This window comes from Oncorhynchus keta, chromosome 34 (genome assembly GCF_023373465.1).
Source record: "Oncorhynchus keta strain PuntledgeMale-10-30-2019 chromosome 34, Oket_V2, whole genome shotgun sequence".
NCBI lineage: Eukaryota > Metazoa > Chordata > Actinopteri > Salmoniformes > Salmonidae > Oncorhynchus > Oncorhynchus keta.
The window spans coordinates 26,681,403-26,697,519 of record NC_068454.1 but is presented as its reverse complement, the minus strand read 5'-3'; the positions used below and the strand labels follow the sequence as shown (position 1 = coordinate 26,697,519).

Below are 16,117 nucleotides of genomic sequence, written 5' to 3'. Positions count from 1 at the left end.
TTGGAAGTGAACAAGTGCACACTTTGGGAGGAAGTAGCAGATAATTGGGACATAGTCCATATCATTATGAGATCAACAACAGTCTGTATTCATAAACTGTCTCAGAGAAGCATTGCTGATCTAGGATCAGGACCCCAACCCATGGCCATTTAATCATATTCGTTATAATCAAAAAGGCAGAACTGATCCTAGATCAGCACTCCTAATTTGATACACTTCAAGAATATAGGCCCTAAGTTTGTGTGATCATGCAAATACAATTTCCCAGAATGATCACTTTTAAAGAGTCAGACAGGCAGTTTTACAGAACTTTATCTTATTTATTATTAAATACATGTCTGACTAAAACGCCAGAGGTAAGAGATCATTCATATTGGAAGGAAGACAACAAATACATACAAGGAAACTCCATCTATTTGTCATTAAGCCTGCTGTTTTTAAAGTACATATTTATGGAAACAATCAACGATCTGAATTCATCCAAGATTCTCACACACACATATACACACACTCTTTATGGTCCAAACTTCAGATGTTACTCCTTATAGAATAGGGTAGGGTATGAGTCCCTCTTACAATGCAAGATGTTGAAAATGTCTTCATACATTTCTAACAGTTGAAATATTCAATAAATAACAACTGTTCTACTGTTCAGACCAACAGACTGCAGCAGACCTTGACCATCATTCAATCTGTCATATGAAACCACTTTGCTGCATCTATTCCTCATCTGACAAATACATAGCATTTTTGACATACATGTTTTTCCATCTCATATGTAGTTAAATATCTTCACAATGTAACAATACTTCACACACACAAAACAAGTTCGGCAGCTTGTCTTTTCAACCTGTATTTTCAGTGAAATAAAATAATGTTAATCTACAATTCACAGCAGTTGGCAAATGGGTGTCTACGCGTGCACACACAAAAACACACTCACTTTGCGGAACAGACATTTTCCCACACATTATGAATTCATGCGAACTTTTATAATTTATGGATTATTGCTTGTGACATATAATCAACTCATATGATCAAATCGTATGATCCAAAATCAGTGTGAAGTGTTTTTGTTGCAGTCGATCTTCAGTAGCTGGGCGTCAGAAGTAGTCCCGGCGTCGTGAGTCATCGCTGATGAAGGAAGGGTTCCACTGAGCGGGGTAGATGCAGGAGTGACGGGAGCCCGGCAGGCCGGAGAACGGGTAGAGGCCATTATGCTCCAGGTCAGAGTTACGCAAAGCAGGCTGCAACACAGGAAAATTAGAAGAGGTGGTCAGTGTCAACAGCGGAGGAAGGAGATTGGGAGGTGTATGCTAATCCTAACCTGCTGCTGTGGAGCAAAATTAACAAACGTAGTGGCCCTTCTGTCTAATTGGTTTGTCTATTGTTTTCTGGAGAAATGCCATATTTTTGTCTTATTACAAACCACCTGGTTTGGGTCCTGGATGCTGATCAGACAATATACTATGGGTATGACGGAGTGCCTGGACAGAGCCCGTAACCATATTATATTGGCCATATATCACAAACCTCCGAGGTGTATTATTGCCATTAGAAACTGTTTACAAACATAATGTGAGCAGTAAAAATAAATGTTTTGTCATACATGTGGTATACGGTCTGATATATCACAGCTATAGTAGTAGTTTCTATGCATACTGAGTAGCAGTTTCTATATGTACAGAGTAGCAGTTTCTATACATACAGAGTAGCAGTTTCTATACATACAGAGTAGCAGTTTCTATACATACAGAGTAGCAGTTTCTATACATACAGAGTAGCAGTTTCTATACATACAGTGTAGCAGTTTCTATACATACAGTGTAGCAGTTTCTATACGTACAGTGTAGCAGTTTCTATACGTACAGAGTAGCAGTTTCTATGCGTACAGTGTAGCAGTTTCTATACGTACAGTGTAGCAGTTTCTATACGTACAGTGTAGCAGTTTCTATACGTACAGTGTAGCAGTTTCTATATGTACAGTGTAGCAGTTTCTATATGTACAGTGTAGCAGTTTCTATACGTACAGTGTAGCAGTTTCTATATGTACAGAGTAGCAGTTTCTATACATACAGAGTAGCAGTTTCTATACGTACAGTGTAGCAGTTTCTATACGTACAGTGTAGCAGTTTCTATACGTACAGAGTAGCAGTTTCTATACGTACAGTGTAGCAGTTTCTATACGTACAGAGTAGTAGTTTCTATACGTACAGAGTAGCAGTTTCTATACGTACAGTGTAGCAGTTTCTATACGTACAGTGTAGCAGTTTCTATACGTACAGTGTAGCAGTTTCTATATGTACAGTGTAGCAGTTTCTATATGTACAGTGTAGCAGTTTCTATACGTACAGTGTAGCAGTTTCTATATGTACAGAGTAGCAGTTTCTATACATACAGAGTAGCAGTTTCTATACGTACAGAGTAGCAGTTTCTATATGTACAGAGTAGTAGTTTCTATACGTACAGAGTAGCAGTTTCTATATGTACAGAGTAGCAGTTTCTATACATACAGAGTAGCAGTTTCTATACGTACAGAGTAGCAGTTTCTATACGTACAGTGTAGCCGTTTCTATACGTACAGTGTAGCAGTTTCTATATGTACAGTGTAGCAGTTTCTATACGTACAGTGTAGCAGTTTCTATACGTACAGAGTAGCAGTTTCTATACGTACAGAGTAGCAGTTTCTATACGTACAGTGTAGCAGTTTCTATACGTACAGTGTAGCAGTTTCTATACATACAGAGTAGCAGTTTCTATACCTACAGAGTAGTAGTTTCTATACGTACAGAGTAGTAGATGTCGGTCATCTGTAGCAGGTTCTTGGTGCTACCGTTCTGCTGCAACTCAATGGTTTCCCTCCCCCACTCCATAGAAACACGGTTCATCTTCGGGAACTCTGGGTACGGCGACATCTGAAAATCTCCGCTTTTGAAAATAATCTTATTGATGTCATTCTTGTCTTTCCTGTAAAGAGATAGACAGACAAATATTAGTTCAATGGCAGCACTTTGACTAAGTTTAGTAAAACATTTGCATGTTATTATTGCGTTATTACATCATTATTAACATTTAAGTGATTTCCAAATTGTGTGGATAATAAAGTTCTCGATTTGAGATATTATTAGTTTGATAAATATAATACAACATGGACTGAGAATAAGGAATTAGGTTTTGTAATTCTATTATTGTGTTATTAGATGGTAATAACAACAGTACTAGTGTCATTGAGTCTTACTTGCACCAGGTGACAATGAGAGCGATGATGAGAATAAGGAGTAGACCACCCCCTGCTGGCGATACCACCACAGCTATCAGCTTGTAGACTAGTAGAAACGCAAAACATTATGAATAAACTGGAGGTCTGAGTGGTATACTACAAAGCAAGTTAGATCTACTCAGACGTTTTTACAGAAAGCCAGCTTCACATTCCAGCTCAGGTTCCATCCATACTACGACGGTGGATATTGCTCGTCCGTCTGCCGCTAACTCTAGCAGGCTTGTAACTGCACCTGCATGTCCTACATTGCTAGTCGAACTCCAAACTCTTCATTGAGACAATGCTGGAACATCAATCCCTGGGCGAGTCAGTGCCACATTTGAATTTGTGCCGAAATCAAAATGACAGAAAAGTGATTTTGCAAATTCAGCAGGTTATGGTGTGAAGTAGGATTTTAAGTCTTTATTTAAACTACTTATAGGTAACCCTGGCAATTTGACTTTTAAACTCACGTGAATGGCTGCCAGTCTGGACATGAATGGAAACTGTCATCTATGGATTATACAGTATATCACAAGAGTACACCCCTCACATTTTTTGTAAATATTTGAGTATATCTTTTCATGTGACAACACTGAAGAAATGACACTTTGCTACAATGTAAAGTAGTGAATGTACAGCTTGTATAAGTGTAAATTTGCTGTCCCCCTCAAAATAACTCAACACACAGCCATTAATGTCTAAATCGCTGGCAACAAAAGTGAGTACACCCCTAAGGGAAAATGTCTAAATTGGGCCCAAAGTGTCAATATTTTGTGTGGCCACCATAATTTTCCAGCACTGCCTTAACCCTCTTGGGCATGGAGTTCACCAGAGCTTCACAGGTTGCCACTGGAGTCCTCTTCCACTCCTCCATGACGACTTTACAGAGCTGGTGGATGTTAGAGACCTTGCACTCCTCCACCTTTTGTTTGAGTAGGGTTTAGGTCTGGAGACATGCTTGGCCAGTCCATCACCTTTACCCTCAGCAGTGGTCGTCTTGGAGGTGTGTTTGGGGTCGTTATCATGTTGGAATACTGCCCTGCGGCCCAGTCTCCAAAGGGAGGGGATTCATGCCTTCAGTATGTCACAGTACATTTTGGCATTCATGGTTCCCTCAATAAACTGTAGCTCCCCAGTGCCGGCAGCACACATGCAGCCCCAGACCATGACACTCCCACCACCATGCTTGACTGTAGGCAAGACACACTTGTCTTTGTACTCCTCACCTGGTTGCTGCCACACACGCTTGACACCATCTGAACCAAATAAGTTTATCTTGGTCTCATCAGACCACAGGACATGGTTCCAGTAATCCATGTCCTTAGTCTGCTTGTCTTCAGCAAACTGTTTGCGGGATTTCTTGTGCATCATCTTTTAGAAGAGGCTTCCTTCTGGGACGACAGCCATGCAGACCATTTTGATGTAGTGTACTGAGCACTGACAGGCTGACCCCCCCACCCCTTCAACCTCTGCAGCAATGCTGGCAGCACTCATAAGTCTATTTCCCAAAGAAAACCTCTGGATATGATGCTGAGCACGTGCACTCAACTTCTTTGGTCGACCATGGTGAGGCCTGTTCTGAGTGGAACCTGTCCAGTTAAACCGCTGTATGGTCTTGGCCACAGCGCTACAGCTCAGTTTCAGGGTCTTGGCAATCTTCTTGTAGCCCAGGCCATCTTTATGTAGAGCAACAATTTGCTCTACAAACTTTTTTTCAGATCCTCAGAGAGTTCTTTGCCATGTGGTGCCACGTTGAACTTCCAGTGACCAGTCAGTATGAGGGAGTGTGAGAGCGATCACACCAAATTTAACACACCTGCTCCCCATTCACACCTGAGACCCTGTAACACTAACGAGTCACATGACACCAGGGAGGGAAAATGGATAATTGGGCCCAATTTGGACATTTTCACTTAGGGGTGTACTCACTTTTGTTGCCAGCGGTTGAGACATTAATGGCTGTGTGTTGAGCTATTTTGACGGGACAGCAAATTTACACTGTTATACAAGCTGCACACTCACTACTTTGTAGCAAAGTGTCCTTTCTTCAGTGTTGTCACATGAAAAGATATACTCAAATATTTACAAAAAATGTGAGGGGTGTACTCACTTTTGTGATATACTGTATGTCTATGGTTGGTTGCGGCTGTCAGTTTACCTTTCATAAATTTCAAAATACAATCATATGAAAAACAAAGACTAGAAAGAAGTCATTACATTACTGTCATTACTATTTTATTTAACTAAATGTGTAATGTGATAGTTATTTTCTACACCAAAAAATATAAATTTGATTAATAAAATAATCCGTCTTCTTCCTCAAATGCAAGGGATGATGGCACAATCTTTACGAGAGGGAGAGTATCTGATTTCATTGGTCCAAAACTCATGGCTCAGACACTTCAGGATAAATGGAGTTAGCTTGTCCCGGAGCAGGTTAGTTCTGAAGGATTCGATGCCATAAAAATACACCTGGCTAAAAGGTGAGCCACTTTCATGATAACGGTAATCCTGAGATGAACTCATTAATTCGCAGTATAGGGCTCTGGTGCTTCATTGTGATTATGACTGCATAAAAAAGGTTTTGCCCGCGCTACAGATGGCTGTATCGGTCTACTTATACAGGGCTAGTAAAAGCCCAGTGCACTACTTTTGTGACGAAAAACAAAAATAAAATTCTTAATAAAATATTTGTTTTTCATTCAGATTATTTAGGGGATGCTGCAGCACCCTAAGCACCCCTACCTCCCGTGACTATGGTTCATCTGACTTTGGGGAAGAAGATAAATCCTGAAGGATGCCTTAAATTATTATGTTGTCTTGATTCTCAATTATATATTTTTCCTCACACTTTTTAAATGATTATTTTTGTTATTAAACTCTCCTACTTACAATTTCCACAGTTGAATCCTCCAAATCCAAATGTGCACCTGAAAGATATAAAGATAAGATATAACGTTATAACCAGCCAAATCAAAGACCAAAGCATGAATTAACAGAAAGGTCCATGGATTAGAGGTCTCATTACTTACCTGACACAGGTTCCATTGACCCGTTTCAGACCATCACCACATTCTGTAAGATAAGGAATGTTATTTTACAATTATTTCAAAACAAGAACATTTCAGTTATATAATGCATTTTCTTTTCAATATGATGCTGGCTACAATGAAATAAAAATAATGAAGTGAATTTGACAGAAGATTGACCCAGGGTCATATTCACTTGGCACCAAATGGAAAAAAAGACTGAAATGGGAGAGGCGGGGCTACTTGAACATGTCAATAGGAAACGCTATGTTGTGCTCTAACGTCTGTTCGCTCCATCCTTCCATGCCCCACCTATGCAGGACTGAGGCCTATCCTCTCCCTCCACCCTCTCCCAGACTTCACCTATGCAGGACTGAGGCCCATCCTCTCCCTCCACCCTCTCCCAGACTTCACCTATGCAGGACTGAGGCCCATCCTCTCCCTCCACCCTCTCCCAGACTTCACCTATGCAGGACTGAGACCTATCCTCTCCCTCCACCCTCTCCCAGACTTCACCTATGCAGGACTGAGGCCCATCCTCTCCCAGACTTCACCTATGCAGGACTGAGGCCCATCCTCTCCCAGACTTCACCTATGCAGGACTGAGGCCCATCCTCTCCCTCCACCCTCTCCCAGACTTCACCTATGCAGGACTGAGGCCTATCCTCTCCCTCCACCCTCTCCCAGACTTCACCTATGCAGGACTGAGGCCCATCCTCTCCCTCCACCCTCTCCCAGACTTCACCTATGCAGGACTGAGGCCCATCCTCTCCCTCCACCCTCTCCCAGACTTCACCTATGCAGGACTGAGGCCCATCCTCTCCCTCCACCCTCTCCCAGACTTCACCTATGCAGGACTGAGACCTATCCTCTCCCTCCACCCTCTCCCAGACTTCACCTATGCAGGACTGAGACCCATCCTCTCCCTCCACCCTCTCCCAGACTTCACCTATGCAGGACTGAGGCCTATCCTCTCCCTCCACCCTCTCCCAGACTTCACCTATGCAGGACTGAGGCCTATCCTCTCCCTCCACCCTCTCCCAGACTTCACCTATGCAGGACTGAGGCCTATCCTCTCCCTCCACCCTCTCCCAGACTTCACCTATGCAGGACTGAGACCTATCCTCTCCCTCCACCCTCTCCCAGACTTCACCTATGCAGGACTGAGGCCTATCTTCTATCCTCCTATCCTCTCCCTCCACCCTCTCCCAGACTTCACCTATGCAGGACTGAGACCTATCCTCTCCCTCCACCCTCTCCCAGACCCAGGCTTCACCTATGCAGGACTGATCCTCAGGATTGAGTTTGAAGTACCCTGGTTGACACTGGCAGTAGGCTGTCCCATTGGAGTCGGTACAAAAAGAATGCTCAGGGTGACACTGGATATTCTGGGCCAGACACAGACTCTCAACTAAGGGACAGAGAGAGGAGAGGTAAGGATGGTTAACAGGGCCAGGTATGATATTTAAAACATGCTAATGTCGTACATTGACTTCCATTGTTTTATGGTTAGGAAATGCCTAAGCTAGCAGATGGTGGCTGAAACTCAAAGCGTGGATTGCATTATGTCCTTGTCCCCACAGACTGCTTACAAGGTAACCAAACAAATAAGTCATTTTGAAATTAGGATGAACTATCCCTTTAAGACTGGGGTTACGGGGAAAGAGGGGAGGATGGGAGGGAGAGAGTGCTGTACCATGATAGGAAAGTTGGTGAGTGACCACCACTCGGCAGTGTCCAGCGGGGCTGTTACAGTTGTTCAGAGACATCTGTATGATGTGGTAGACCTCAGAGCTGGTCACATCAGTAGAGATGGAGAACATGTTGACAGCAGAGATACGAACTCCGTCCTCCCCTCTGGAACACACACGTCACAGCAAACTTGATTTGAAGACGTTTTGTTCTATTGAACACTCCATTACAATAAAGGCATTTTAAATATATGGTCCTGATTGTTCTTTTTTTGGAAACTTTACATACAAAATACACAAGAACCAAGAGAGTATGGCTTGTTGTCATGCATTCAGAGTATGCATGACAAGGGGGAAGAAGAAACTCACTTTTTACTCAAAGAAGAGCGCCGGTAACCACGCAGAATTGATAGTGAGGCATTCAGCTGTAAAATACATTGTTTTTAAACTATTATTAATAATCACCATATAATACATAAACTATACCTTCCTTGCATTCATAATACATCTATTATCATGTTTGAACAGGTTTGCTGCCTCACTACAACAGATCCACAATAGTATACTGTATGTCAGTGATAGTCATTTCTCTCTCCCCACAAGGATTGCAAAACACCCGGGAATTTAGCAAATGTACAAAATTCTTGAAATATTCTAAAATGACTGGTTACATGGAATATTCGGGGTTATACACAGGGAATATTCAGGGTTATACACAGGGAATATTCAGGGTTATACACAGGGAATATTCAGGGTTATACACAGGGAGTATTCAGGGTTATACACAGGGAATATTCAGGGTTATACACAGGGAATATTCAGGGTTATACACATGGAATATTCAGGGTTATACACATGGAATATTCAGGGTTATACACAGGGAATATTCAGGGTTATACACAGGGAATATTCAGGGTTATACACAGGGAATATTCAGGGTTATACACAGGGAATATTCAGGGTTATACACAGGGAATATTCAGGGTTATACACAGGGAATATTCAGGGTTATACACAGGGAATATTCAGGGTTATACACAGGGAATATTCAGGGTTATACACAGGGAATACTCCCTCCCTTTGCAACCCTACTCCCCACCATGTCCCTGTGCTCCTTACCAGCTGGTTGATCTCTCTCTGGATCTCATGCAGTGTGGTGCTCCTGGAGAGCAGGGGGACGTTGAAACTGAACGTGCCCAGGAAAGTTTTTGCTGTGGAGGAAAACAGACACTGTGGTTAACTAAGGTTCAAGACAGTCTGTAAAGTTTACAGTCAACCTTTTCATCTAATGAAATGTAGGCATCCTGCTTGATATTGAATAAATACCTCAAAAAGTTTAGTAATCTCTTATCATAACATATACCATAATCTAATAGCACAACATATACCATAATCTAATAACATAATCTATACCATTACCTAATAACATATACCTTAACCTATACCATAATCTAATCACATACCATAACATAACCTATAACATAACATAAAATATACCATAACCCAATAACCTATACCATAACCTAATAACAAAAACATATAGCACAACCTAATAAACTATACCATAAACTAATAACATAACATATAGCACAACCTAATAACCTATACCATAACCCAATAACCTATACCATAACCCAATAACCTATACCATAAACTAATAACATAACATATAGCACAACCTAATAACCTATACCATAACCCAATAACCTATACCATAACCTAATAACAAAACATATAGCACAACCTAATAACCTATTCCATAACCTAATAACAAAACATATAGCACAACCTAATAACCTATACCATAACCTAATAACAAACATATAGCACAACCTAATAACCTATACCATAACCTAATAACAAACATATAGCACAACCTAACAACCTATACCATAACCTAATAACCTGTACTATAACCTAATAACATATATCATAACCTATACCATAACCTAATAACCTATACCATAACCTAATAACATATATCATAACCTATACCATAACCTAATAACCTATACCATAACCTAATAACCTATACCATAACCTAATAACCTAAACCATAAGCTAATAACATATACCATAACCTAATAACCTAGATCATTAGCTAATAACATATACCATAACCTAAAAACCTATACCATAACATAATAACATAGCATATACCATAACCTGATAACCTATACCGTTAGCTAATAACATACCATAACCTAATATAACCTATACCATAACTTAATAACATAACATAGATCATAACCTAATAGCTAAACATATAGCATAACCTATACCATAACCTAATAACCTATACCATAACCCAATAACCTATATCATAACCTAACAACCTATACCATAACCTAAACCATAACCTAACAACATATACCATAACCTAATAACCTGTACTATAACCTAATAACATATATCATAACCTATACCATAACCTAATAACCTATACCATAACCTAATAACCTATACCATAACCTAATAACCTATACCATAACCTACTTTACATATACCTTAATCTATACCATAACTTAACATATACCATAACCTAATAACCTGTACCATAACCTAATAACATATACCATACCATAGCCTATACCATAACCTAATAACCTATACCATAACCAAATAACCTATACCATAACCTATACCATAACATAGTATCTTATACCATAAGCTAATAACATAACATATACCATAACCTAATAACCTAACATACTATAACCTAATAACCTTACATACCATAACCTATACCATAACCTAATAATCTATACCATAACCTAATAACATAACCTAATCTAATAACATAATTTATACCATATCCTAATAACATAACCTATACCATAACCTAATAATCTATACCATAACCTAACATATACCATAACCTATACTATACCATAACTTAATAACATAACCTACACCATAACATAACCTAATAACATATACCATCATCTAATAGCATAACCTAATAACATAACCTAATAACATAACCTAATAACATATACCATCATCTAATAGCATAACCTAATAACATAACCTATACCATAACCTATATGTCTCAGTTGGTAGAGCATGGCGCCACCACCGGGGTTGTGGGTTGGATTCCCATTCATAAAATGTATGCAAACACGACTGTAGGTCACTTTGGATAAAAGCGTCTGCTAAATGGCATATATTATTATTATGTATTATTATACTGTATATTAAATAAGAACCTAAATATTGTATACATTTTTATTGTCGTAGGAGACTTCGTAAACAAAGGCTGTACTGTTTATTTAGCCGTACCTCGCGTGCAGTCTCTTCCGTGCTCCATGTCCAGACCCAGGGGACACTCACAGCTGAAGGAGCCCCTGGTATTAACACAAGTAGAGTCACTGGGACAGGGGCCCAAGGGGCCACTCTCACACTCATCCACATCTGAACCAACACAGCACAACAGAGACAAAGGACAGAGGAGAGAGGGCAGGTCAACACAATATACAGCTGACTATGCACTCACCCCGCTCCCCCCACAAAGACTATACCATTCAATACCATTAGCAACATATAGACTTCACCAATAGCTCACATACTAACATACAGTATGGCTGGGAATTGTAGGTTGAGCTCACCCTCATTGCAGGTAGGTCCTGTCCATGATGACAGACAGTCACAGGTGAACCCAGTCACTCCATAGGGTAGACACTCACCTCCATTCAGACAGGGGCCGGGCTCACAGGCACTACCTAAAAAAGAGAGCAGGATTCAGAATAACGTACTGTATCTCATAAAAATGCAGTTCATAGTCAAAAAGTTTCTTACGATTTTCTTTATTGTTCCAAACAGTCATTAGGTTTTGGATCTTCATTTCACTTTTCCAGCTCAATTCAAGGCAAATCTAACTTCAGAAGAATCAAAGCATTGAAAGATATACTGTGTTGACAAACCTGGTGTCTGCGGTGTAGATCTGATGTCCATTGGAGCGGTGGTCACTTCTATCTCAGTGGTCCCCCTGTCAGTGTGTTTCCCTGTTGTGTGTAGTTCCACTGTGTTTCTGGTGGGGACGCTGTAACTGTAGGAGGAGGAGGCTGCAGTGGTGGTGATGCTGTGGGCCGTGGTGTCCCCCTGTGTGGCCGTGCTGGTCTCCAGGTGCAAGGTGGTGACGTCGGTGGAGCTCACCCCCGTTGAGGGCCCTTGGGTCTGGGTCTGAGTGGTGCCCGGGGGCTGCGGGGTGGAAGCAGAGCTCTGGAGACCCAAGGTAGTCTCTGTGGTAGTGGTGGTAGGGATGATGGTGGGCTGAGTCTGGGCCTCAATGGAAGTGGTGGTACTGGGCTGAACCATCCTCGTCGTAGTAAGAGGCGGGGTCAGTGTGGTGCTGGTTGCCATGGTAACAATGTAGGGCTCCTTCTCGGTGACCTGTGACTTTATTGTCATGGTAACAGGTGTGGTGGGCACCAGGACCTCTGTGGCCACCGGCGTCCGCTGTATCTTGGGGATGAAGGGAGGCTGGGTGGCGAGGAACCGAGACAGGGAGTCATCCAGGGCAGTGACACTATCTCGTAGTGTTGGGGGAGCAGTAGTAAGACCCAGGCCTAGGATAGTATTGTCCTCTGTGTGGAGCAAAGGGACCCCCTCTGTCTCACCCTGCTCCCCCAGGGTGCTAGGGGGACCTGTGGAGGACTTGGTGGAGGTCTCAGACCCAGTGACAAGGATGGAGGGAGAATCTCTATCTGTTTCTCCTCCCTGAGAGGTGTTGGGGTGGCTGGGGCCTTCTTCTGACGACAGCACAGGGGGCTGTGATGAAGCAGAGACCCCCTCTTCTGTCTGGGATGTCCTGCCTCTGGAGGGCTGACTAGAGTCTGTTGTGTCTGTGTCCCATCTGCTGTGGTTATCAACCACCCTGAGCGGAGGGGTGGAGTTGGGGGTTCCCTCTGAAACCAGAGAGGTGAGGTCCTGCTGTTGGGTCACATTGAGAGGTCCAGTCAGTGGGTTGGTCCCTCTGGAGGTGAAACCACCAGACCACTCTGTTTAGAAAGAAATAGAAGAGGTAGAGATACATTTATTTGTTAATTTACTACATGAGAAATGGTAATTATACTTTTGCATATCCCATCCTCCCCAGTAGGCATATGCATACAGTACATATATATGCACAGACATACATATACACAGCGAGAGAGTTTGAGGGCTGTTTACCCTGTGAGGAGTCGGTGTGGTGGTAAGAGTCAGACCCAGATGTAGCATCATGCCCATGCTCAGGTCCTGTGAAGGGTATCCTGATGGTGACGGCCCCAGCCCCGGCTCCAGTGCGGCCAGTCGGGAGGTCCCAGGTGGAGGCCCGGGACTGGGAAGTGGAGTTGGAGTCCTCAGAGTACATGGAAGTGTTGTTGGATATCACAGACAGTAAAGTCCTCTCTCCCGCTCTACTCACAGTGGAGGAGATGTAGGTGCTGTCAGTTTGGATGGGGATGGGGAGAGCCACGGTTCCTAGGTCTGTCAACTGGTCCTGTCTGAGAGTGGTTGTTGACTGCCCATGCCCGAGACCCACGGTGCCTTGGTTTGTCAACTGGTCCTCTCGGAGACCCGCGGTGCCTCGGTTCGTCGACTGGTCCTCCCCGAGACCCGCGGTGCCTCGGTTCGTCGACTGGTCCTCCCCGAGACCCGCGGTGCCTCGGTTCTCCGACTGGTCCTGCCTGAGACCCACGGTGCCTCGGTTCGTCGACTGGTCCTGCCTGAGACTGCTGTCAGCATCAGGGCTGTCCTGAGGGAGTCTTGCTTGTGTCACAGACCTGAGGTCCACTCGAAGCCCAGGGTAGGTCTCTAGTAGGTGGTCTGGTGCTAGTCTGGTCTGGTCTTCCCAATGTGTGGTATCCTCTGTGGACACTACAATGGTAGAGCTCATCTGCTCTTTCGACAAACTAAGGGTTCCTTCTGATGCCCCGCGGGTTGAGACCGTGGAGAGATGCGTGTTTTGTTCAGTGGCTGTGAATAATAAATACATACAATTAAGGATGATAGGTATGACTTTTCTGTATAAAAGAAAAGCAGTGTGTTCCAAGGGCCAACATAATGACTTGGGGAGAAAGCCAAAACCAAAATGTAAATGTCTGCAATGTGCACATCAGGCCACCAGATGACCCCAGAGTGGTCTTGTCCGAAAGGGAAGACGTTGCCAGGAGTTACTACCTGTGGATGTAATGATTTTAGGTGGAGAACAATTGGCAGCCTGGCCTGTCTACCCTGACAAAAGCCTGGGCCCTAAATATGGAGGTGCACTCAGGCCTTTGGGAACTTGCCATTTCCTTCCTAATCCTGATCTAGCAGAAGCCATAGACGTTAAAATACAGTCACATCGCAGATGTCGGTTGGGTTCATGTTGAGGCAGAGTTGTTTCTCTGGCTCATAGTTTGTATAAGCCTTATGAAAACAGTTCATATCTCACTAAAGTCCCATAAATGTGACATTTCATTGGTAAGTCCATTGCTGATTTTTTATTGTTGCCAATGATGTTTCTATTTGTAAAGATATGACTAGATCTCCTAATACTAAGATATGGCAGTTCTAGGCCTACACATGCAGACACTATATGTAAGCTATTTAATGGTTACAAAACAGACACCCCGGATGAGGAGTGTTCCTGTCCATAACACCACTACTACTAGGGCCTACAAACTCCACCTAGGCCTAAAGCTTGGTTTATAGTTGGTCTGGGGCCTGAAATATCTTCCTATCTACTCTGCGGCAGCCTGTTGACAGCCTGCCTGTCTGTAGGGAAGGCTTGTGCCTGGCACTTCTGCACTGACTCAACACTGCTGCTGGAGGGCTTTGGAACAATAACCTACTGCCAGTGCCAAGTAAGAGATGAGGCATATAAAGAAGCTGATTTAACAGCATAATCATTACACAGGTGCACCTTGTGCTGAGGACAATAAAAGGCCACGCTAAAACGTGCAGTCACAACACAAATCCAAAGATGTTTTGAAGGAGTGTGCAATTTGCAAACTGACTGCTGGAATGTACACCAGATCTGTTGCCAGAGAATTGAATGTTAATTTCTCTACCACAAGCCACCTCCAACATCGTTTTATAGAATTTGGCAGTAAGTCCAACTGGCCTCACAACCGCAGACCACGTGTAACCAGCCCAGGACCATGTTCTGGGTTTTTCTACCTCAATGCTGTTATTTAATTTAGTCTAAATAGACCCCGGGATATTGATCAAGTAGCCTATAAACATGCAATAAATAGTCCGTTGTAGTTTACTTTTATATACAATGATTAAATCACGACTGAGATTTAAATAGTCTCTGACAACAAAAAACACCCCGGCACTTAAAATATTGTCACCGCGGGCGATCCGTGCCACATACAGGGATGGGACAGTGTGTAGAACTATTGACCTGTTTGCGAATCCCAAGGGATGCACCCTCTACCATATGTCTGTAGGTGCCTATTTTACTACCCCTTACCTAATTTGTCTTCACTCAATGTCCGGGTCTCACTGTCATCAGAATGCCGGACTCGGTGGTATTGTTCTGTTCCAGTTGATGGCGACGATACCTCCCTAAAGTCTTTAGAAGTTCCCGTAGTAAACAAGTATTTTGGTAAGGCAGTTATTTCTTCAGAGTTCGTAACGTTGGGAGAAAAGTATCCCCTCGTTACCAGTGTCCGATCCATATCGTTGCTGCTGGAGGTGTACGTCCACGCATTGATGGGCCTCAGAACGATCAAGAGAAAAACGAGAAAAAGACGGACTAGGACTACGTGACTCAAAGAACACGTTTCCATAATCAAAACGACACGAAATCGGAAGGCAGGAGTATATTCCAAATAAGAAGCGGCGAGTCGCCCACTTCCAACATTGGAAATTGTGTTCTTCAGTAATTTCTCATTTTAAAAAAATAAATTCGGAGACCCGAAACACTTATTGAGCCAATGACGGGCAATAAATTCGATAACCATGAAGTGATGATGGAAAAATAAGCATGTTATCACATCCGAGCCTAGCTCCTCCTACACAGATCAGCGATTGTAGTTTCCACCCAAATCCCAGTTGGCCGTCCGCGGACTAGCCTATCGTTACACTACTAGACTTCAGAATATCCCGAATCTCTGATTCTGTTACATTGAAGAAATCAATATAAAGTAAGATACAATAGT

General features: G+C 42.7%; 1 protein-coding gene across 1 annotated transcript; it reads right to left on the bottom strand.

The window, feature by feature from the left end:
* Nucleotides 1-299: 299 nt before the first annotated feature.
* Nucleotides 300-16,105, bottom strand: heg1 (heart development protein with EGF-like domains 1). Its single transcript, XM_052493535.1, has 14 exons — nucleotides 15,427-16,105; nucleotides 13,155-13,940; nucleotides 11,906-12,982; nucleotides 11,591-11,704; nucleotides 11,265-11,396; nucleotides 9,102-9,193; nucleotides 8,352-8,407; nucleotides 7,988-8,148; nucleotides 7,568-7,702; nucleotides 6,295-6,337; nucleotides 6,155-6,192; nucleotides 3,239-3,326; nucleotides 2,790-2,967; nucleotides 300-1,247 (listed from the first exon to the last, which is right to left on the bottom strand). Exons 1-14 carry the CDS (start codon nucleotides 15,743-15,745, stop codon nucleotides 1,104-1,106), a joined length of 3,363 nt encoding a protein of 1,120 aa, XP_052349495.1. The 5' UTR covers nucleotides 15,746-16,105; the 3' UTR covers nucleotides 300-1,103.
* Nucleotides 16,106-16,117: the final 12 nt, after the last annotated feature.